The sequence below is a fragment of the Hemicordylus capensis genome, chromosome 5, assembly GCF_027244095.1.
Source record: "Hemicordylus capensis ecotype Gifberg chromosome 5, rHemCap1.1.pri, whole genome shotgun sequence".
Classification (NCBI taxonomy): domain Eukaryota; kingdom Metazoa; phylum Chordata; class Lepidosauria; order Squamata; family Cordylidae; genus Hemicordylus; species Hemicordylus capensis.
In genome coordinates this window covers 187,577,234-187,602,669 of record NC_069661.1, presented here as the reverse complement: position 1 = coordinate 187,602,669, position 25,436 = coordinate 187,577,234, and the positions used below count along the sequence as shown (strand labels likewise).

General features: G+C 43.8%; 1 protein-coding gene across 1 annotated transcript in view; it reads right to left on the bottom strand.

Annotated features, from left to right (window-relative positions):
* Positions 1–25,436, bottom strand: part of CAND1 (cullin associated and neddylation dissociated 1) — a 46,340-nt gene that overhangs the window by 6,393 nt on the left and 14,511 nt on the right. The window contains exons 4-13 of the mRNA XM_053255047.1: positions 25,095–25,218; positions 24,495–24,751; positions 24,300–24,405; positions 22,064–22,209; positions 11,799–12,091; positions 11,183–11,324; positions 7,898–9,391; positions 2,346–2,441; positions 1,049–1,218; positions 22–186 (exon numbers count right to left, since the gene is read on the bottom strand). Coding sequence (XP_053111022.1) covers positions 22–186; positions 1,049–1,218; positions 2,346–2,441; positions 7,898–9,391; positions 11,183–11,324; positions 11,799–12,091; positions 22,064–22,209; positions 24,300–24,405; positions 24,495–24,751; positions 25,095–25,218 — 2,993 coding nt within the window. The remainder of the gene's footprint in view (positions 1–21; positions 187–1,048; positions 1,219–2,345; positions 2,442–7,897; positions 9,392–11,182; positions 11,325–11,798; positions 12,092–22,063; positions 22,210–24,299; positions 24,406–24,494; positions 24,752–25,094; positions 25,219–25,436) is intronic.

Below are 25,436 nucleotides of genomic sequence, written 5' to 3'. Positions count from 1 at the left end.
TGTGACATAATAAGAACTAACCTTAATATCATAGTGATCCTTCAAACCATCTTCAACATGGTTTAGGAATTCAAAGATGTCCAGTCTATCCAGGCAGCTATCTAGAAGGGTGTACATACACTCAAATGCTGCCTTTCTAATATCCAAACCATCATCAACTGTATGCTTAAATGGTCCCATTTCCACCTGCAATTCAAATACAAAATTAAGAGTTCAGTGCACTGAATATATTTAGTTCTCATCGAAAATTGCAAGTTAATGAAATCCTTTGAAGGTTGTTGAAAAACTTTATAGCTCCAGGGAATATCCTCAAACATTAGAGGGTTCCAGAAATAAAACAAGCACCCATTGCCCTGAGTTTTTTTGCTATGACTGTAACCATTTGAGTGCTACGACTGTAACCATTTTCAAAGAATTCTACTTCAAATCAATCTGATGAAATTTGAGTACATTCTTCATCCCCTTTAGGTCCTAAGCCAAAAAACATGCTAAATGTTTCCTTTTAACACGTTTCATTGAATTTGTCAAACCTTTACAAAATATTAGATTTTTTACTGAATAATAAAGCACATAGAAAAGCTTATCTCTCAACACCACTACGTCCACTACCTGGTTCTTAAATGGAAAGTAAACCTTCATTTTTGAATTTAACCCTGGCAGAAAACTAGTCCTCAACCATGCAAGCATTATCCAGTAGACTCCAAAGTGGCAAAATATATAAAATTATTTCAAACAACTTAGTGCTATTTCATGTTTATGTATTTTCAAGCAAGAATGAGATTAAGTGTCCACTGCTGATCAGAAAAACAGAAATGATAGAAGTACTTCATGGAGTACTTCAGTACTCCAGAAGGATTTAGCTGTAACTTGCCACCTACTCAGTATCAAAAGTAACAACCTTCCTGGATAAATACTGAATTCACACGTGTGCGCGCGCACACACACACACACACACACACACACACACACACACACACTCTCTCTCTCTCTCTCTCTCTATTCCCTGGGCACCACTGCTTCACCATCTCAACTTGTGAGGTTTACATACCTCTCTTATTAGTTCCTTTCTGACTTTTGTTTCATTATAAAGATGAGGAAGCACAGTATCTAAAAGGTCCCTTATTAATGATGGTTTATTATGTGCTGCTGAATTAAATGTTACCAGAGCTACTCGTCTTACGTTAAGATCTGGATCTTCCAATGTTTTTAGAAAGTCACCTGAAATTAAATCATGAAAGAAGTCATGCATATATATATTCCACACATATACGATTCTTTTCCTTTTGTTTCCTCCCAAATCTACTCAATGGAACAGCCTGAGAGAGACTGAAAAGCGCTATTCAGTAATCCCTCGACAACTGCAGGGGATTTATCACAGTTTTGAGTATATGTGAATGGGAAACTGTGATAGATCTTGCCAACCGTGACCCAAGTATCCACAGTTGGAGAAGTTTTTTAGTGATGGGGAGGTGTTCAGTGATTTTTTTTTGCCGGGGGCGGGGGGGGGGGTCAGAAGTTTGATCTGCTCATTCCTCTTGGTGACCCTTGCTGACCTTGCCAATTTAAAATACCTTTGAGTGATTGCGGGGGGGGGGTTTAAAAAAAATTCTAGAAGTCCAATCTGCTCATTCTTCTTGGTGGCTCTTGGCAATATTAAGGGATTTGGGGTAATTTTTAGCACTCCCCCCCCCATTTTTTCATTTATTTTTAGATCTTTTTGCAGCCAGTTCCCCTACCCACCTGTTTCCCATAGACTTTAATGCCTCGCCAACCACAAATTTGCCAGTGGCGAGGTTTTGCCAGAATGGAACCCTAGCGGTTGGCAAGGGATAACTGTATTCAATTTTATTAGGTCACAGCCTAGTTGCCATGCCTCATGACTTACGAACCTAATCCTATAACTCAGAAAACTGAAAATTAATAAGATAAAGAAATGTTTTTTTGAAATGAGATTTCAGAGTTGCAATCCCAATTATGCCTCCTTTCCCAGCAACAACTGGGTACAGTTTGCCAAAGAAAATCTCATTAGAATTGCAATTATTATTCTGCATTTTTTAAAGTGGTTCTTTGTGATTCTTTACTGAAAAAACCCTAGTGATTTTAGAGCAAGGCTGGGAAAATCTCAGGCAGCTGGTTAGCTATATGTGAGATGTTACTACCTAGGAATCTAGATTTCCCTGACAATCCTGTACAGAGCTGACAGCTACAAATCTGTATACAAATGCTAGTGCCTAAAAAAACCCTGACCTGGTACCTAGCAATTTAAAAAATATGTTTACAGACCAGGCTTAGTATGCAATTTTATGATAAAGATTAGCTGCTTGAAAGGCTGCAATTTCACTCACCTATACAGTTCTTTAATAATGGGTCTATGGGCTGTGGATGATCAGAGATGGTAAACTTCACAGCAGTGACCACAGAACTTCGAGCATATGATGATCCTAAAAACAAACCAACAAGTTTTCAGATTTTTTCCATACTGCAATATGTGATTATAAAAATGATTATATTTATCAATAATATTTGAAAAAATTGTGATTTCATTTGACTACATCTTCCTGCAGAATGTTAACAGTGGAATCTAGCCGGGACTCAAATAGCTAGTTCGTCTCACATTGGTGGTTTAAGCTAAACCAGCTGAACTTTAAAAAACAACAACAGCTGAATTCTTGTGCCATATTATAAACAGCATTTGTAACTCAAGTTCAAAAGCAGACTACCCCATCCCCCCACTGCCGCCCATGGAACAGCCAAGGCTATTGATCATAACAGACAATTTCAAAGCCCCTTTGACCTCACAGAACTAGATTCTTTAGATCCTCACCCTTGTCTATTTGATTGTTACAGTGGAAACTCTGAACCTCCTCCTTTTGAATGCAAGGGGGGGAAAGCATACAAGGAGCCTGCAGCTCATGGAGGCTCATTGTCATAGCACAACACCATGGTTCAGAGTTAAGCCTGTGCCATCTAGTATGTTTCCATTTGGCAACTCTGGAGTTTCTCTTCCAAATGTTTGGTTTTTATCCTTGTTAATCCATACACAATCAAGATACAATTAAAAAAACCTTACAAACATCCAGCTTATGAACATACAAACAAACCAAGCTTCATAATGTATATTACGATTATTTTTAGAATCCTGGCATACAAATGGCAACCCACACATAGAAACAAGTTGTGGCTCTACTTGCAGCAGCACAGAAGTAGTCCTGGCGGCTCTTGCCTAAGAGACCACTTTGTGTGTAAGAGTCTGAGATGCCCCTTCCTCAGCAGCTGGCAGCATGAACTGGGTGATGCTGTTGCTGCTGATGCTGCCTTCCAAAGACTACATGCTCCTCCAAGTTGCTTCTCAGTTGCACCCTTTTCTTCAGTACTGCAGATCACGTGGTGTTACCACTTCTGCCCTCCAAAGATGATAGTCAATTTGCACATGTTCATCTGAGCTGAGCAACAACACATTGCTGCCTAGATCCCGGTGGTTATTGGGAGCCCTGGGTCAAACATTCTGAAAGTCGCTTCACTTTCCATCAGTTGCTGCCTCCCCTGCTTCCCCCACTATCTTGCTTTTTTGCAGCTGCCTGTGTGGCATCCTCCATTGGGAATAGTTCCACAAGGGCTTCAGCAACATCGTGTGTGATGGGAAGTCATGCAAAGTAGAGGAGGTGGCAGCAGATGGAAAGCAGAGTGCCGGTGCTGGAAGACGTGGCTTTCAGAAAACGCAATTGCTCAAACAAACATGCAAGATCCGACCATCATCTTTGGAGCGTGGCAGCAGCAATATACAGTGAGGGAAATAAGTATTTGATCCCCTGCTGATTTTGTCCGTTTGCCCTCTGACACAGAAATGACCAGGCTATAATTGGAATGGTAGGTTTATTGTAGCTGTGAGAGACAGAATAACAACAAACAAACCCTCAAAAGCCCAGTGCCCAAAAGTCAGCGATGGATTTGCATTGTAGTGAGGGAAATAAGTATTCGATCCCCTATCAACCAGCAAGATTTCAGGCTCCCAGGTGTCTTTTCACTATATGCAGGTAACGAGCTGAGATGAGGAACACCCTCTGTAAGGGAGTGCTCCTAATCCCAGCTTGTTACAGTACCTGTATAAAAGACACCTGTCCATAGAAGCAAGCAATCACTCAGCTTCCAAACTCACCAACATGCCCAAGACCAAAGAGCTGTCGAAGGATGTCAGGGACAAGGTTGTAGACCTGCACAAGGCTGGACTGGGCTACAAGACTATCGCCAAGCAGCTTGGTGAGAAGGTGACTACAGTTGGCACGATAACTCACAAATGGAAGAAACACAAAATAACTGTCAATCTCCCTCGGTCTGGGGCTCCATGCAAGATCTCACCTCGTGGAGTTGCAATGATCATGAGAACGGTGACAAAGCAGCCCAGAACTACACGGGGGGAACTTGTCAATGATCTCAGGGCAGCTGGAACCATAGTCACCAAGAAAACAATTGGTAACACACTACGCCGTGAAGGACTGAAATCTTGCAGTGCCCGCAAGATCCCCCTGCTCAAGGCAGCACATGTACAGGCCCGTCTGCAGTTTGCCAATGCACATCTGAATGATCCAGAGGAGAACTGGGCAAAAGTGTTGTGGTCAGATGAGACCAAAATCGAGCTCTTTGGCATCAACTCAACTCACTGTGTGTAAAGGAGGAGGAATGCTGCCTATGAGCCCAAGAACACCATCCCCACCGTCAAACATGGAGGTGGACACATTATGCTTTGGGGGTGTTTTTCTGCTAAGGGGACAGGACACCTTCACCACATCGAAGGGATGATGGACGGGACCATGTACCGTCAGATCTTGGGTGAGCACCTCCTTCCCTCAGCCAGGGCATTGAGAATGGGTCGTGGATGGGTATTCCAGCATGACAATGACCCAAAACACACAGCCAAGGCAACAAAGGAGTGGCTCAAGAAGAAGCACGGGAAGGTCCTGGAGTGGCCCAGCCAGTCTCCAGACCTTAATCCCATAGAAAATCTGTGGAGGGAGCTGAAGGTTCGGGTTGCCAAACATCAGCCTCGAAACCTTTCTGACTTGGAGAGGATCTGCAAAGAGGAGTGGGACAACATCCCTCCTAGGTTGTGTGCAAACCTGGTGGCAACTAAAAGAAACATCTGACCTCTGTGATTGCCAACAAGGGTTTTGCCACCAAGTACTAAGACATCTTTTGTGAAGGGATCGAATACTTATTTCCCTCACTACAATGCAAATCCATCACTGACTTTTGGGCACTGGGCTTTTGGGGGTTTGTTTGTTGTTATTCTGTCTCTCACAGCTACAATAAACCTACCATTCCAATTATAGCCTGGTCATTTCTGTGTCAGAGGGCAAACGGACAAAATCAGCAGGGGATCAAATACTTATTTCCCTCACTGTAACCTAATTCAGGCTGCTGGCTGCTGAGAAAGGATACTCGACTGAGCAGCAATTCAGATAAGCGCGCTGTCTTCGCTCAGTTAGCAGGTACCCCTACTAACTGAGCAAAGAGGAATCTCTTGAAGTGGCGATTCTCTTGTTTGGGGGCTTTAAGGAGCAACTGGCCCTAACCAACCCCAGCCTGGCATCCCTTCTGTGGCCGCTGTTGGTGTCTACCTTATGTTTCTTTTTAGATGGTGAGCCCTTTGGGGACAGGGAACCGTCTTAATTATTTATTTTTCTATGTAAGCTGCTTTGGAAACATGAACATAAGAACAGCCCTGCTGGATCAGGCCCAAGGCCCAGCTAGTCCAGCATCCTGTTTCACACAGTGGCCCACCAGATGCCGCCAGAAGCCTACAGGCAGATGTTGAGGGCATGCCCTCTCTCCTGCTGTTACTGCCCTTCAACTGGTACTCAGAGGCATCCTGCCTTTGAGGCTGGAGATGGCCTATAGCCCTCCAACTAGTAGTCGATGACAGACCTCTCCTCCATGAAGTTATCCAAACCCCTCTTAAAGCTTTCCAGGTTGTTGGCTGTCACCACATCCTGTGGCAGAGAATTCCACAAGTTCATGCATTGTGTGAAAAAATACTTCCGTTTGCTGGCCCTAAATTTCCCGGCAAACAATTTCATGGGAGCAAGGGTTTATATTGCATCGGTGTGGAAATCAACTCAGCCAACTTTTAAAAATCAGTTGAAAAGCAGTATATGAATAGTAGTAGTAATTTAGAGGTGACAGCGACATCATCATCCAGTCCCCTCTGCCAGCCACTAAGGAAGGGGTGTTTCATACTATCACACATGAGGTGGCTTCTTTTAGGCAAGAATAGCCGCGACTTTCATTGCAAGGCAGAGAGGATTGCCCAATGAGGGGCCAACTACAGAGGAGAGTGAAATCTCAGTGTGGAGCCCTGTGATTCCTTGGAACAAGCCAGAGGAAGTTGAGTGAAAGTGGGACTGGAGATCTGTGGGCTGGTCTGAGAACTGAACCATGATTTACAACATTGTTTGTATAGAAAAATCTGTTCTGAATTCCAAACATCCAACTTACAAATCAACTTTTGGAACACAACCCATTTGTAAGTTAGGGATTCCCTGTATCCTAGAAAGTTCAATCAGAGATCAGGAAAGTAATAAATGGTAGAACACAATGAACACCCCAAAATACGGGCTTTCCATAGAAATCTAATCCTAGCAGTCAGTTCCATTATCAATTTAACTACTTTTTAATATAGTAAGATAGAAGATCACAAAGAATATGGTTTAATGTTATCACTGAAATTATTGTTCCAATGAGAAACACAAAAATTTCAACAAGTTTTCCTATCAATAATTCCTTTACACATTTTTGAGAAACAATCTTCTCAAGCAAACACTAGTCCATGTACAATTATACTGATTTTTAAAAGTTGGCTGTGTTGATTTCCACACTGATTCAATATAAACCCTTGCTCATGCAAGTCATTTTATTATGTCTAGATCCTCATTAAAAACTATGTCTTTCAAATATCCAAACAATATTAATTTTGTGATAACCAGTAAATTATCTCCCCTTTATCTTCACAACAATTTCTTACCAAAATTCCTCTTATAACTGGGCACATCCAAAATTTATAATATATATAAGATTGGTGGGAATAATATTTCCAGAATAAACACTCTGATGTCCAAATGTGTGTCTTAATCTTACAGGTGAAAGATAACAGTTTATAAAATATAACAATATAGTTTGTTTTCATTAATAATATTCATGATTAAGTTATTGAAAAACAAAGCCCTCTCATCTTCTAAAATATCTCCCCCCATATCAATTTCCCATAAATACATTTAACTCCTCCAATATAATTATTGAAACCAAGTAAATAGAGACCCTTCTTAGTCCCAGTATCATTTAATTGATTTACAAATAATCTTGCTGCCATTTTCTTTGATAGTAAAACAACAGTATTCGACTATTTTTGTGTTATATTCTTTATACAGTGTGAAGAAAATGTATTAAAAAGCCTTTAGAATACTTGCCACCGATAACGACTTCTAATTATTCTCTCCAACATAAAACTTATATTTTAAAATGCTTCAAAGTGAAATTATATCCAAATTAGTATAGTAGACAGGTACATACTATCTGTGTATTTTTCTGTGTATATTTGAGACAGTAGATCAAATCTACAGTAGATATGTACATGTTATCTCTATCAAATCTGCATAAACTATAATTCTCCAATAAAATGTAAGCATACTTGGCACAAGAGATTTTTTAAAAATCAGTTTCTATGTAATTTAAATAACTGAACAATTTCAATTTAATTTAAAGACTTTCACCTTCTTTTCATCACTTTGAATCCACATTCCATATACTTCAGCCTGTTCCTATTAAAATTAATAGGAACATCCTGGAAGAAGTGAGTTGTGATAGTATTTTAGCACAGTACAGGAAGATATGAATGTCTACGAACCTGATGCCAAATATCCTTTGAGGCGTGGAAGTAGAGTCTCTGGATCTATTAAAGTAAGCTTGCCCAAGCATTCAGCAACAACATTCCTGGTACCCTCTTCTGCACACTCACAGTGTTTCAGAAGTAAAGACCAGATGCTCTCCACATATGGTTTGAGACCTTGCACTGTTGCAGAGCTAATTATCTCCTTCAAGGAATGGAGCAGAAGGTATTGCCTTTTAGGCTGACTAGTAATTTCTTGCAAGACAAATGGAAGATATTCAGGAAGATTGCCGACACTGATACTGCCCAACGCATAAGACGCTGCAGATTTCACTTCTTCACTAGGAGAGGAGAAAGCTTCCAATATTACAGATTTTAGTTCTATTTGTCCACTTAAGTCAATGTGATGTCCAACTTCCCCAAGAGAAAGCAAAGCTAAGAGACGAATAGAATCCGTAGATCTTGAGTTCTTGACATCTTGAATAAATTGACCTACTACTGCTGGTCCCTCTTTAGGACATGCTCGTGTAAGGGCAGCTACACATTTGGCAATGGAATAATAAGACTGCTTGTGAGTAAGTGCTGTACTCTGAGCATATACTGGGCCTGTTAACATACGCAATAAATCCATATATCCTAAGTTACTTGTTGCAGTCACAACCAGAGCTTGGAAAAATTCTAACATGGCACTAAGTGCTCCACCCTGCAATAGTGGTGACCTCACCAGTCCAATAAGTTCATTCAGAATGGAGCCACTGATTTTAGAGAGAGAGGAAGGATAAACTTTAGCTAGTGTTGTCAGAAAACTGATAGCCATTTGTGACACATGCATATCACTCTCACTGATAAGAGGTGGAAGTTCATCCAGGACAGCATCAATCATGGCAGCTGTTAAGCTGTCACTATAGTTTTTGATTAAGATATCTAAAGCAGAAAGAGTTCCTAGTTTTAAAGCACGTTGGTTCTTTCTGAGGAAAGAAGCAAGAATAGGAACACCTTCTCCTAGGACTGGCCTCAGATCTATCTTCAGAGGCGAACCAGCTATCAGAGTCAAAGCCTTTACTGTGGTCAGCCGTGTAATTTCATTTTTCAGTCTCTCTAAGAAGATTTGAAGTGTACTAGGTAGGTCAGAACCGAGATTGTCACCAAGACTGCAAATGATTTGGCCCATACAGGAGATTGCCCTCTCTTTCACTTCCTGATCGATGTCAGCAGCTTTCAGTCTCTTGATTGTACAAGTAAACAAATCTTTGATATAAGGAGTAGCATCAAAAGAAGAAGGCTGATCTAGAGGACGAATGACTTTCACAAGTTGCTGGGTAACCAAAAGCGCCTCTGATGTAATCTTATAAAATGGATCCCCAACACATGCTACAACAGGAGGCACCAACGCTTGAACATGAGGATGAAAAACTTGGGGAGCGTGGTTACAGAGGATCACATACAAACACGACAAAGCATCTATCTTCAGATTAGAGGAACTTGACTTGTCATTCAGTGAGAAAATTATTCCTATAAAAAGAATAAAGAGTTAATCCACACTAGTTTAAATCTCAAATTTATTTCTTATAATTCTCAATATATGATTAAAGTTAAACACAAACCAATGATTTTTTCCCCTTAATTTCCATTTATTAAAACATTTATACCCCACCTATTTCAAACAGACTCAAGTTCTATAAAAACATTATCGAACAGTTAAAACCACACACACAAAAAGTAAAAGAACACCAGAAATTTAAAAAGAGGCACAGAGATCAATATTCACAAAGGGAGTACAAAATCCCAAGATCCCAGCCTCACCAAAGGCTAAATTGGGGTGGTTCTTCAGCTTGCACTTCAATACCCTCAATGAGGAAACTATATGGATCTCAAATGGAAGAGGGTTCTGAAGGGTGAAGGGCAGCGATGGAAAAAGTCCACTCCCACATGGCCATGAGCCTTCTAAAAATTCTGGGAATTGCAGGAGAGCTTCTCAACCTGTTCTTATAGGGTGGACACAGTCATGTGGGGGAAGGCAGTCTTTCAAGTACCTTGAGTCCAGATCATTTCAAACTTTTAAATGTCATAGTAAGCACCTAATGTTGTACCCTCAGAAGCAAACTGGTAGTCAATGCAGCTGCACTACAACTGGCGTTATATGTCCTGAGAATCCAAAACAGGTCAGATTCTCACACCTGCATTTTGCACCACCAGCAGTTTCCAAAGGGAACTTCAAGGGCAGCCCTGTGTGTTACAGTAATCCAGTGGATAACCATGACTGAGACATAAATGGATGCAGCTGGAGGACCAGTCAAAGTAGGAAAAAGGCCTCCCAAGCCACAGCCAACACCTGATTCTCCAAGGTTTAAGACTGAGTCCAGAATGACTCCCAAGCTTCAAGGGGAGCAACATCGCCTAGAGCAGGATGACAAACCATTGCTGAATGAGCAGTTCTCCTGACCAGAATAGTCTCGTCAATATATCATATGTTGTATCACTTAATAGACCCAGGAAAACACATATATACTTGTATATGGTTTCCAAGAACAAGGTCTTTCAGTACCTGGTGACCACATGGGAACCCCATGTATGCTACCTTAAGTTTCATGGAGAAAGAAAGATGGGACATAAAATTCACCAGCATTAATCCTTCTCTATCTTAAAGAGGTTGGGGTCTGTCGTCCGCCTGTCACATTGCCAACTCCCACATTTTTTGAAACCGTTATGCAATAGGTATTTTACACATAAAGGTTCTATGTAATGCCACAGGCAGAGACTGAAGAGCAGTTCCTCCAAATTGTGTTATTACTGGAAGGCACCAATTAGGAATACAGGTGGTCCTCGTTCTCTGCGGACTCCGAATCTGCGGTTTCGCATATCTGCGATTGGATCTTAGAGACCCAGTTTCATTATCCATGGGTATAAAAATAGGTGAAATGCACCTATCTGCGGTATTGAGGCGCTACAAATAACCGGCTGCCATTTCCCAGTAGAGTCATTTTGTGGCTCAAAAAAATAAATGGGGGGGGGGGTGAACAACAAGGGCCATCCGTAAAAATTCTCCTTGAGTGTCTCCAGACACACACTACAGTGCAAAGTGAAGGGGTCAAATCAACCATTACAAAAGGTATCAAACAAGTGTACATACATGTATTGATGAACAATGGCTACACCACACACTGTTACACAAGAACCAAAACGTCAATAATGTTAACTTTTCTACATAAAGTACATAAGTAAGCTTCAAAGCACAGTCAAATATAAAAACAGACACTTCAAACTTTTGAAAAGTAAGTGCAAATCTAGGATATCTTTTCATACCTGGGACAAGTACAGGAATGTGTTGTGTGAGAGCCCCAGGTAACACATTGACCAATTCAGTTAGCATGTTAAAACAACACTGACGCGTCTTCACACTTTTTTCCTTCATCTGTTTGTGCAATGCTTTAACAATGTTGGGAACCTGTAATTATTATATATTTGTTACATAGCTCAGCAGTTAGCACTTTCTTTATACAAACCCATGGATTCTGGGTTGCTTTTAAACAAATGTGGTGATCACAGACATTCAGAAGATGTAGCCACTGCTACCTTTAGATTCTACACTTTGCTGCAGAACCTGTATTTCTGGGAAGAGTGCAGCAACTGCCGGAAATAGCAAAAATAAATAAATCGGAAAATATTCTAGACCTCCACAAATCAACAGCAGTTGTCTGCAGTGCAACACTAAAAACACTTAAGGGGGCACCAAAAGTGAAGTTTTCTTATTAGACATTTGAATTAGTGCTTGCTCCCAGACTTTAGTACATTCAGGAACAATGTAACTCGTGCACTGTTTTGAGCAAATGTTAGAAGTCTGAGTTTCTGTCATTTTTCATATGCAGTCCAGCAAACATGGCCTTTCATGCTATAAAATATTGATGTTTTATCCACCAACCTGACTCTGAAGCATGGTCAAAGGTGTCTCTCCTTGTTCCATTGCATCGGGATCACACAGCCAACTCTGAACAGGTCGAGTTTGTTTTAAGAGAGAGAGATATGCATGAAAAACATCCGCTTTTACATTCTCCTCTCGCTCTTTGAATCTAGCAATTAAAGCAGGAGATACTGTCTTGTAGAACTCTGGTAGCATTTCATGGCGTGTACTGACTACAGCATCCAAGCATTTTGCAGCTGCACGCCTAACTTTCCAGCTCATGTCATCATCATCGCTATATTCATCATCACTCCCTTGAAAAAAATCAGAAGGATACCATATCACATATACTGAAATCACAAAGAAAGGTTGTAGCTTTTTTGCATGTACTAACTGAGTTCATTGAAAAAATACTAAAAACATCTTTCATTATTTATTATTTGGATATGTAATATCTGTTGACCATTATAAAGTATACAAAGATGACCAACAAATACTAGAATGTTCCATGTACAAAGGTATATTCAGTGATAAAATCTAGCAAGCACTGTTGTCATACAAATCCCATTAAAATGAATGGATACTACAAGAAAGGAACATTGGACTTACCCATGAAGGGTTCTTTTTCCCTGTAGCTGGAGATCATCATTATGGGATCACAAACTGAGCATGCTCAAGACAGGCTGGAAATCAACGAAGCTAGGTCCTCCCACCAGGTGGCGCCATCCCCAGTTCCGGGGCTGTTGCGACAAGCGAGTCCAAGTGCAGATAGTTTGTGAACAAAGCCAGAAAAAAACAGGACTGCGGAAACAAGGAAGATAAGCACACCAAGCCGAAGTATTGCCCAAGTAGCTGAGAGAGAAGAAAGGATCAAGCAGCAATAAAGATGGAGACAGGCTAACTCTAAACCCTGGAGCTGCCTCCACCCAAAAGCGTAGTAACCCAGAAAACCAAACTACAGACCAACTCCCAGAGCAACAACCGGGAGGGCCTGATGATCTCTAGCTACAGAGGAAAAGAACCCTTCACGGGTAAGTCCAATGTTCCTTTTCCCCCTATAGTAGAGATCATCATTATGGGACATGCCCAAGCATAACAACAGAAAAGAGAGGGAAGGATGTTCTAAACCAATTGCTGGAGCACCCTGTGGCCAAAGGAGGCCCGGTTGTTCAAAAAGGACGGAATCTTATAATGCCGAATGAAGGGAGTGACCGAACCCCAGGTAACTGCTCTACATATGTTGTCCATTGGCGCCTGAGTGGAGAAAGCCATGGAGGCAGCAGGGCTGCGAGTCAAATGAACTGTGATGCCCTGAGGGGGAACTAAATTCTGACTCATAGGCCAGCTTAATACAGGCCATGATCCAGGCAGCTAACGATTTCTTCGATGCCTTTCATCCTAGAGAGCGGTCCTGGAAGGAGATGAACAGAGCATCGGACAACCTGATGTCCTTAGTGCGGCGGACATTAAAACGTAGGGCATGGTGCACATCCAACTTATGCCAGCAAACTTCCTTGCGATGAGAAAGATTAGGACAAAAAGAAGGTAAAATCACTTCCTGAGAACGATGAAACAAAGAATTAATTTTAGGTAAGAAGGTAGGGTCCAACTTTAATACAGCCGCCTCCGGCTGAAAAACGCAGAGCTCCTTGTGAACTGACAGCACGACCAACTCCGATACTCTGCGTGCCAAGGAAATGGCAACTAAAAATAGGGTCTTATAAGAAAGCAATCTAAGAGGAATGGAGCCCAGCGGTTCAAAGGGAGGCAAGGTGAGGGTATTCAGCACTTTATTTAAGTTCCAAGGAGGAAAACGGGGAACAGGAGGAGGAGCCAGATTAGCTGCCCCCTTAAGGAATCTAGATATGTGGGGGTGCAGAGATTGGGTGCCCGGATCCGAGAGGTCTAAGACTGACGCGAGGACAGAGACCTGCCTCCTTAGAGTGGAAAGTTTCAACCTAAGGTCCAGGCCCAACTGAAGAAAAGAAAGAACCTCCGCAACTCCCGCTGAGGTGGGTTTGAAGTGTTTCCTGTGGGCCCATCTACAGAAGGCTGCCCAGGTGGTCTAGTAAATGCGTTGAGTTGCCAGACAGCGGGAGGCCAGGATCATGTTCATCACTGGTTTGGAGTATCCATGGTCCACTAGAAATGGCACTCAACCTCCATGCGCACAGATGAAGCCATTCCGCGTCTGGGTGTCAGATCAGTCCCTGCAACAGAAGATCCGGACAAAGAGGGAGGCGCCACAGAGGTTGCACCGAGAGGTTGATGAGGTCCGCGAACCAGGCACACCTTGGCCAGTGGGGCGCAATCAAGATGATCTCCGCTGCCTCCGAGCGCAGTTTTATGATGACTTGTGAAAGAATTGGAGGGAAAGCGTAGAGAAGGCCAGGCGGCCATGGAGACGAAAGGGCATCTGTGATCTCCGCCTGCTGCACTAGGAATCTGCTGAAGAACCTGATGGTTGGACGCAGATGCAAACAGATCCACCAGAGGCAGGGCTCACCAGGCGGTGATCTGACTGAATACTTGAGAATGAAGCCTCCATTCTGATGGGTCCACTGACTGGCAACTCAGTCAGTCCGCTTGAAGGTTCTCCAATCCGCTGAGATGTTCTGCTAAGAGCGATAGTAGGTGCTCCTCTGCCCAACCGAAGAGAAGGTCTGATTCCTGCATCAGACCCCTGGATCGGGTGGCGCCTTGCGAAAGAGGTACACCTGGGCCAGTGGGGCGCAATCAAGATGATCTCCACTGCCTCCAAGCGCAATTTTCTGACAACTTGTGAAAGAATTGGAGGGAAAGCGTAGAGAAGACCAGGCGGCCATGGAGACGAAAGGGCATCTGTGATCTCCGCCTGCTGCACTAGGAATCTGCTGAAGAACTGAGGAACCTGATGGTTGGACGCAGATGCAAACAGATCCACCAGAGGCAGGGCTCGCCAGGCGGTGATCTGACTGAATACTTGAGAATGAAGCCTCCATTCTGATGGGTTCACTGACTGGCAACTCAGTCAGTCCGCTTGAAGGTTCTCCAATCCACTGAGATGTTCTGCTAAGAGCGATAGTAGGTGCTCCTCTGCCCAACCGAAGAGAAGGTCTGATTCCCGCATCAGACCCCTGGATCGGGTGGCACCTTGCCAATTTATGTGGGCTTTGGTGGATGTATTGTCGGTTCGGATGCAAACATGACGGCCCTGCAGCTTCTCCTCCAGGTGGATGAGTGCCAGTCTGGCTGCCCGTAGCTCTAACTGATTTATGCTCCACTTCTGCTCCGCTTCCGACCAGACGGTCTGGGCTGGTAGGCCTTCGCAGGTTGCCCCCCAGCCCGTGAGACTGGCATCGGTTGTCAAGATCACATTCTGAGTCTCCGTGAATGGAAGGCCCTTCTCCAGAGCCGGGGAAAGCTGCCATCAGAAGAACCACTTGACCTGATGTGAGAGGGGGACAAGCAGATGTTCCACCACCATGATGGAGTCCTTGAATGACAGTAGAAGCCACTGGAGCGGCCTCGAGTGCCATCTGGCCCAAGGGGTGCATTCCATGGCAGCTGTCATCATCCCCAAGAGGTGAGCAAGAAGCATAAGGTCCGCTGAGGTGGACCGAAGCAGAGGTGCAATGGCTTGCACAAACTTGTCCCTCCTGTCCGGGGGAAGGGTCACCGTGGCCGGGACTGTATGGAAAACTGCACCCAGATGCTGAAGAGACTGCGAGGGCCAAAGGTGACTCTTTCCCAAGTTAACCACAAATCCGTGGTCTCTGAGATACGTCAGGGTGATCTGCACATGCACTTGGCTACAGGAAGGGATGAGGCTCGGATAAGCAAATCGTCTAAGAAAAGGAAGATGCAGACCTGTTGCAGGTGCAGGTGGACCATGAGGGCCACCATTATCTTCGTGAACACCCGAGGGGCCGAAGCTAGGCCGAACGGGAGCGCACGATACTGATAATGGCAGTCGCAGTAGGCGAAACGGCGGAATCTCCAATATTCTGGAAGGATAGGGAAATGCAAGTAGGCTTCGGACAGGTCCAATGATGCTAAAAAATGGTTGGGCAGAATTGCCATCTTGATGGACCGCAAAGATTCCATCCTGAACGTCTACTTGGAGATGAACTTGTTGAGGAGCCTTAGATAGAGCACCGCCCTCCAAGAACCATCCTTGGGGACCAGGAAGAGAAGCGAGTAAACGCCAAAACATCTTTGTGTGGACAGTCCTGGTTCAATAGCTTTAATCCATAGAAGATGATGAATAGCCTCTGCATCTGGAGATGGTTCTCCCTCTTGCGTGAGCGAGGGGTTGCAAAAAAGGAATCTGGTGGGGAGCGGTACAAATCCAGAGCGTAGCCATAGATAATAGTGTCGGTCACCCAGCAGTCTTGGGCCGTGGACAGCCAAGTGGGAGCAAAATGCTGGAGCCTGCCCCCTACTGGCCACGAGTCATTGTCATTTATTAAAGGAACCAGGGGTGTTAAAGTTTCTGTTACCCTGACCCCTGGCCGCGCCTCTGAAGCATTGTCTGGCTTGGAATCTGTTGGAGCCCTTGAAAAAGGAGTTTCTAAATTCTGTAGAACAGACAGATGAGGAGGGGGAAAATTGCCTCTGGGAATGAAAGGACTGGCCAAGGGGGCGAAAACCCCTTCTAAAAAATTTTATTGGAAGGCATAGCCTTCTTTTTATCCCGGGTTTCTACCAAAACCAGGTCCAGAGGTGGGCCAAAAAGGTTAGATCCTGAATAAGGGGAAGCCGTCAAAGCAAGCTTGGACTTAGTATCAACCTGCCAACATTTAAGCCAAAGAGACCTACGTACTGCCATGCCCGCTGCCAAGGAATGGGCTCCCTGCTGTACACAATCTAGATTAGAGGCCATAAAGGCCACCGCCTTGGCCATCTTACTGATTCCCTGCCTCAATTTAGAGTTGCCTGGAGGTACCAGCGGGGCAAGCTGTTTGGACAGAAGCCCAGGCAAAAATAGAATTAGCTGTGGCTGCCCTGATTACCGTAGAAGTAACCTCATGGGCTTTCTTAAGCCACTGGTCACATTTCTTGTCCTCAGAGGATCGTAACTGTTCTTGACTTTCAATGTTGAGCAGTGTGCCAGAAACCATTTGAACCACGGGTGGGCATGGGCCCACCCGAGGGATGGCCAGCAGTGAAGAGGCCTCCGGTACCAGAGTATAGTGCTTCTTGGGATAGGTCGCAATGGCCCTACTGGACGCTGGGTTCTGCCATTCTGCCTTAAAGAGAAAGGGAATAGGCACAGCAACAGCAGAGCTAGTAGCTGAGGGAAATACCTTTTGGTTCGACTCAGAAGGTAAGGACACGTCAGCAGGAGCAACGTCATTTATGGCCCTCTTAGCTTTAGATAAAAGTAGATCAAATTCGGCAGAAGAGAACAGGAGGGGGGGAATAGATGGCACAGGAGTGACAGTCTCATCAGAAAGCTCACCCTCCTCCTTTGTGGAATCAATAATGTCCTCAGGCTCCTCAGAATCTGATGCCCTAACTGGGTGATAGGAGGGAGGAGGAGGAGGGGAGGGAGGAGGCAAAAGTGGTGGGCGGGGGGCGGGGCAGGAGCAATCCCAGGACTGGTCTGTGGGGCTAGAATAGGTGGCAGTAAAGGTCCTCCACAGAGCCGTTTAGGAGCCCTATTCCCTGAATCAGAGCTGGAGGATACATGTCTGTGATTGCGCTTGCAGTGCCGCTTAAGTGGCCTAGGTACAAAAAGCCCCCGCTCACTGGGAGGGATGGCATCCCTTCTGGGACTGGAGTCTACAGAGGAGCAGGAAAAACGCCTGTGGGGATGGGCAGGAAGCGTAGGCAGGTCCAGCGGCTGCGGCACCATGAGAGGCATGCATTCTTTAGTAAACAATTCTTTAAGCCAACCCGCCACATCTGGAGGGAAAGCGGGGGGGGGGGAGATGGGCAAACAGGCGGAGGTTCCACATTACCTGAAGGTATCCTAGGTTCAAGCCCTTCATTTGGAAACAACGTGCCCTCTTCCTCCAAACGCTGCCACTTCAAATTGGTGCCCTCTAAAGCCAGGGTAGGCAGAGCTGCAGAGGATAAATCCCCAGCACGGTCTGTGTCAGCAATGACTGCCGGGGAGCTAGTAGAGGATGCTACTTGTTCACCCACCGGGTGACAGTCGCCTTTGCTCTTTTTTTGGCTTGTGCTACTTACGAGTGTGCCTGCAGACGGCCTGAATAAGGAGTCTCTCTCTAAGGCGGACCGAAGTGCCTTAGGCTTTTTTTACTTTCCCCCATTGTTCTCCATTTAGCAGCCTTTGTTTCCCCATTGTTCCCCACTGTGCTTGCTCCATTTAGCAGCCTTTCATGGAGAGACTGAGTAGCCCGAAGGAGAGGGCTGAGAGGGAGCAGAAAGTGGAGCGACAAACTGACCCTCTGAAGATGCCGACGCCAGGGGCAGACCAGATGAAACCAGCTGCTCTGTTGACCCCCTCAAGAGGGAGCCCCCTAGATCTCTCCAGAGTGAGCCGCTTCCATTGCCAGGAAACTAAATGCCAGAAACTTCTAAATGCCAGAAACGCGCCCAAACAGCAAAACTGAAAGTAAAAGTGGAGCCAATGGTCCGATTACAAAAAATAAAAAAACCAGCTTTGGCAATTTGTAGAAACTAAAAGGAAAAAAGCCTATAGGCAAGCTCTGTCTGACCCCTGCACAATTCTAAGAAGGGTGGGTGGGGAGGCAGAAAAAAAGAGATAAAATATAGCCAAGTTTAGAGAGCAAAAAATCCTGCATGCGAGTCAAGAGTAGACAGAGCCGGAACTGGGGATGACGCCACTTTGTGGGAGGATCGAGCTTCGTTGATTTCCAGCCTGTCTTGAGCATGCTCTGTTCTTGATCCCATAATGATCTCTACTACAGGGGGTAAACACTCTCACTATAAATTTTTGTATGATCTACTGATTACAATTACAATACTACTGTTTGCAATTGCTAGTTTGCCCCTTACAACATTAAATTTCTCCCTGCTGGTCTCAGTCAATAAAAGGAAGATTATTTTCATAAAGGCTGAACTAGAGCATGTCTCTTCTATCCAAGTCTAGGTATCATTCCTTAACAATACATTACCTTATTCAATATGCTAACAACTTGATTTTCCTTTTAGAAAGATAGAAAAAATTATTATCTATCCATTTTTCAAATTAGCAGACCACCCTGAACTTCCATCTCTGGGCAGTTTATAACATAAAACAGATTAAAATGAAAACCAACCACTTAAAATAATCTAAAACCATGTACAGTTTAAAAGCTCAGATGAAAAAATAAGTCTTTAGAGACTTTTTTAGAATGTCAGAGATGGGGAGGCTCTTATCATCAGGGAGTGCATTCCAGAGCCTTGATGTAGCAAAAAAGAAGGCCTGTCCCTGCATAGCCACCAGACGAGTCGGTGACAACTGCAAACCTCTCCACATGATCTCAATGGGCGGTGGAGCTCATGCTAAAGAAAACGTTGTCTTAAACACCCAGGGCCTAGCTGTTTAGGGCTTTATAAATTATAACCAGCACCTTGTATTTGGCCCAGAAACCTAATGGTAGCCAGCATAGCTCTTTTAATATAGGAGTATTATGGTCTCTCCGAGATGACCCAGAGACCAAGATGGCTGCCACATTCTGTACCAAATGCAGTTTCTGCACTACGTACAAAGACAGCCCCACATAGAGCACATTGCAGTAGTCAGGTCTGGAGGTTACCAGCATATGTACCACTGTGCTGAGGCCTGGTGTATCAGCTTAAGCTGATAGAAAGCACCTCTGGCCACTTCCTCTACCTGGGACACCAGGAAGAGGTTTGGATCCAGAAGGACCGCCACACTGCATACCTATTCCTTCCAGGGAAGTGTGACCCTATCCAGAACTAACAGATCAAAACTGTCTCCCAAGTTCCAACCCCACCCAATAAGTACCTCCATCTTATCAGGATTCAGTTTGAGTTTGTTATCCCTCATCCAGCCCACCACCGATTCGAGGCAGGCATTTATGGGGGCTATACCTTCTCCTGATTATGATGACACGGAGAAAAAGATTTGGGTGTCATCAGCATACCGATAACACCCTACACCAAATCCCCAATGATCTCTCCCAGCAATTTCATGTAGATGTCAAAAAGCACTAAAGACAGTATGGAGCCCTGGGGAACACCATATAAAAAGTTCAGATTTTGAAGTACAAGTCTCCAAAGGACACCATCTGAAATCTTCCCAAGAACTAGGAGTGGAGCCACTGCAAAGCAGTGCCTCCCACCCCAAACCTCACAGAAGGATACTATAGTCAATAGTATCGAAAGCCGCCTACAGATCCAAAAGGACCAACAGGGTCACACTCCCTCTGTCAGTTCCTAAATGGAGATCATCCATCAGGACAAGTAAGGCAGTCTCCACCCCATAGGCCACCCGAAAGCCAGTTTGAAATGGGCCTAGATAATGCATTTCTTCCAAGACTGCCTAGAGCTAGGATGCCACTACCCTTTCAATTATCTTGCCCAGCCACGGAAGGTTGGAGACAGGCTTATAGCTGCTTAACTCTGCGGGATCCAATGCAGGCTTCTTCAGAAGAGCTCTGATGATTGCCTCCTTAAGGCAAGGAGGCATCCTGCTTTCCCTCAGAGAAGCATTCATAATATCTACTAGGCTTTCTACAACAATCCCCCTGCCAATAGTATGAGCCATGTCGGAACAAGGGTCAAGAGAACAGGAGGTAGGCCACACCATTCCAAGTAACTTGTCCCGATCCTCAGGAGTCCCAAACTGAAACTGATCCAGCCTAACCACATAAGAGGAGTTGCTAGACACCGCCATATCAGACACCTCAGTAATTATGGGGTTTGAGTCTAATTCAGCCCAAATAAGAGATATTTTATCCACAAAGAACTCATTAAAACTATCTCAGCAGATAACTGATGTTTCCAAATTCTGATTCAAGGAAGGAGGGGCACATACTAGCCCTTTCTCAACCCTGAACAACTCAGCTGGATGTGAGCTTGCGGATGCAATTCGGGCGGAAAAGAATTGCTTCTTTGCCACACGTATCGCCTGAGCATTGGTCTTCAAGTGTGTTTTATGCTGTAATCTGTTCAAGTTGTTTTTCTCCACTTGCGTTCCAGACGTCAACCTAGCTGCTTCAGCGCCCATAGTTCTTTCATATACTAAGGGGCCAGTTTTGAAGCAAGTGGAGTGATCATGTTTACTGCCCTGGTGAGTTTGCTGTTTCAGTTCTCTACCAGGGTATCAAAAGGATCCCCGGCAGAGCCAAAACTATATCCTTCCAAGGCTTCTTGGAAACCTATTGGATCCAATAACCTTCTGAGGTGGACCATCCCAATAGGCCCCTCACCCCTGCAGAGGCAGGATGAGACTGTAAGTCCAACCTTAACCAGAAGGTGGCCCACCCATCTGGGAATAAAAGACCAAATCAAACGTGTGACCAACAAAGTGCGCCGGTCCCAAGACCACTTGGGATAGGCCCACAGACGTCATGACCACTACGAACTCCTGAGTTGCCCCAGACAAATTGGTTCCAAAGTAAACACTGAAGTCAGAACACTGAAGTGAACCCCCTCCACCACACGCCTGGGGGACTCCAACACCAAACCCAAGACCAAGTCTGTCAGCTTAGTTAGGGACTCTGTTGGGCAGCAGGGTGATCGGTACACCAACCCAAGTCCCAGTCCATCCTTGGTCCCCAAAGGTAAGTGAACACATTCAATATGGTCAGACACTTTGACAGGGACCCTGGTAAGGGAAATTTTATTCTTATAGAACACAGCCACTCCACCTCACCTCACCTCACCTGCTCCTCAGAGTACCCTGGAGGGAGAAGCTGGGACCAAACTGGGCCACCAGCCTACCCCAACCAGATCTCTGTGATACATACCAGGTTGGCCCCTTCATCCAGAATCAGATCATGGATGATTTCTGATCCATGATTATTTCTGACCTGGCATTACAAAGGAGCAAGGTGAGGCTCTGTGCTGGTTGGCACTGCTCCCCAAGGTCAAAGAACCAGCAGGACAGCTGGAAGTGGAAACAGCTAGTAGATTTCTGGTTTCCCTTCTTCTATAATGGCTTGCCAATGTTACTCTTTCTACTCCCCACCACCACTAAAATAGTCCCCTCATAATCAGTGGATATGTCCTGTCTATGCGTCAGACAAACCTAGACACATTATAAGCCACTTACCCAAGATGTAAAACAACAGAAGCTAAAATATAAAATACCCACCCACCATTACCACACACATTTAGGTACTTCAACAGTCCACATGAGCTACCTTGATCATCATCATCTCCACCATCAGCATCCATAGCATTCTCATCTTCATCTTCATCATCATAATTGTAATTGGGATCATACGTAAGGTACTTAAGACAAATGTTTATAATGGTAGTTACATGAGGATAAACTTCTTTAGGACATCTGCATAATAAGCATAACACTAATTAGGGAACTATTGGAGATAAGCCATTATTTAATTGGGTCCACTAGCAAGACTGTGTGCAACTAAATCTGTCCATGGTTATAGCTTACTACAGATACCAGAAACCATTCATATAGAGTGCTCTTTGAAAAAGAAAAATAGAAGAGTTAAATCAAATTGCCTTGTTTTGAAGATTTTGAGTTCCTATGTCTCCACACAACACCTACTTCCTAATACCCCTTCTTTCTTAGCCTGAAAAATGGAGGCTCTCTCCCAGCCAAGCTGCTTCAGGGAACAGCCCCCTCTCAGTTATGATGTCATTGCACCCCCGCCCGTAAAAAAGGCTTGTGTTCAATCCTTCAGAGTGCAAAACCCGCTCTCTTCCATCAGGAAGAGACTGTGGAACACCTTGAGCTGTCTGGATTAGCAGTATATAAATGTAGTAAACAAAGAGGAAGTGGGAGGGCAGAAACTTCTGGAGGAACAATCCTGATAGCAGAGCTGCCTGTAGGGTTAAAAGTAGTAAGCACATTTCTCATGTGTGCTGCTTCTGGACTTCCCAGCTTGAAATAGCCTAGAATCAGGCTAACCATTCCCACTCTACTGCAAAGCATCCAAGGCAACTCTGGGGAATGGAGGAAGAAGAGTGGTAGGGAGCTGATTATGAAGAACCCTCCCCCGCCCCTCCCCCCACTCCTGAATCAATACTGTATTTAACAGAGCTCTTGTACAAATATGCCTACTACAACCAAACCATACTTGTATCAGATTCTGAGAGTTTCCACTACAACTGTGCTTTGGGAAACTGTAACTCTGGAGTCATAGCACAATACAAGAACCAATGTTTACCTATATCCATGTACCCTGTGACTTAAGATTCAGAACTTCCACCTAGCTGCATTACTTTTCGTACAGAGATGCTTTACTAATGAGTTGGTGAGAGAACTGTGTCAGGAAACTCCGTACTATGGTCTTACCTGAGGCAATTATCTCTGTGCGTTTGGTCAGGGCCAAAGATCTTATTAAACAAAGGATCTGAGATACTGAGTTTCAAAAAGACCTGTTGAGGACATCTAGGTCATTCCACCTGCTCAGTGGTGGGATGAGATCTCGCCCAGCAGATTATCTATTCCTCCTTACTTTCCCTAAACATAGATGGGCCTTCTCCACAGCCTGTATAAATGCCCTCCCTTTGGAATTTTTGGCTGGTAGATATAGAATTCCAATTGAGCAGAGATATTGCCCCTGTGGCTCTGGTGGGATTGAGTCAGTTGCGCATGTGCTCCTGCAGTGTGTGTTTTACATAGGTCTTAGGCAAAGGTTAATTGACCTTCTTTTACATAATCTGCGAGGTCGATTGGGAATTCTACATCAAATATTTGCTAATAGATGTGAATTCGTCTATCACACACAAAGTTGCAAAATTCTGTTCTGCAATACAAGTTTATCACACTCTGCTTTTTAATGGTTAGATCCAGTGTACAGTCATGTTATTAATATGGCTGTGTTTAAAATTTTATATTAGATGTTGTGATATTAGTCAAAGACCGTAATAAAGACTGACTGACTTAGCTTTACTAAAGATCACTCAATGTTAGCTACATTAAAGTTATTCAACTGGACCTTAAGACGTGCTCATGTAATTTCCTTGCCTCTCCTCTCCACAGCAGATTCCTGCTCCCTGAAAATATCTCCTGAGGGTTGAGGATCTTTGGGAATGAGGGAAGAGTAGCTGGGGGCAGGGGGAGAGGAACTCCCAGAAATCAGGCAGAAATGAATCTTATCCCAGCCCATTCCCAAGAGTCCCCCATCCCTTATGAGAGGCTTTTCATGCAGTGGCCATGCAGAGAAAGTGGCAGAGAAGTTCCTCTGCAGGAAATTCCTTACGCATGCAATAACCAACCCATGGTCATCAATAAAAGCAGTGAAGAGTAATTCAGTTAAATGACATCAAATGGTGAAAAGAATAACTAAACCAACAGAGAAAGAGCTCAATTTCACTACAGTGATTCTAGAACTTGCTATCAATACCTTTCTTACTGTAACCGGGGGGGGGGGGGGGGGACAAGTGCACTTATGACAATCTTACCTCCTAACAAATGATTCAAATGCTTGAATGCAGTATTCTCGTAGTTCATCATCATCTATGTTACAAAACTTTACTACCAAAGGAATAATTTTCTCAAGGTATTCACCTGACAGCAGAAAACAGAAGCAATCACACATATGAAACTCTCAGAACCACTGATGTGAAAAATAAGCAATAAAATGTAAATTGGTTTACCTATTCTATGACCTGCTTGCCTACTGATGGCAGCAATACACTGTATATAAGTCCTGGTTGTTGACATGGAATCATTTTTAGAAAGCTCTGTCAACAGATGTTCAATGAGGTCAACAAACACTATGTTGCCACAACTCATAACAAGATGACCAAGAGCAATGATGGTTCTTTTTCTCACAGCAAGTCTTGGACTAGTCAGCTGAGGAAGCAGACAGGTCAGAATAGAGGGATGGAAGTTAACGAGAAGTCCTCCTTGCCTTAAAATAAGACAAAAATTAATTTGGAGAAAAACAGTAAATAAAACAAATTTTATTGTCCAGCTATTTAAAAAACAAGTTTATCACTTCGGCTTTTTCTCCATGTAACTTCTTAACCTTCTTCAACTCTATCCAAGAAACTTTTCCCAATTTAATGAAATAGGAAACAATTATTTGCCAAATTCAGCTAACATTACATCTGTTGTGCATTTAACAATTTATCAGTATTCTTTTCAATAAAGTGTTTCTATACATGTGAATTGGATACAGATAACACTTACAAAACTTTACAGAATAGTATGGTAAATTGTGGTCTATCAGCTTTTTTAACATGCATGTTTACCTGCTCAACATATCAGCCATGATGTCTAAGGCTTCTAATTGAACAGACACATCCTCTTGCTTGGCGATAGCACTGGTAAGACGTCCAGTGATCTTTTTACAAACATTAGCTGCTAATGCAGAACCTAGAAGTATACCAAAACCATAACCATTTGTTATTATAGATATCCAAAATCACCAAAGCAATAACTACTTATTCTTTCAAAACAAAATGTATCTACTTTTTGCAAGACTGATAAGAAACCATTATGGAACAAATAATTCAAATTATTGTCCAGCATTGGAGAAATTAACATCTGGGGAAGTCTGGTTGCAGTTGGCACCAGCTTGATTGGTGGCAACT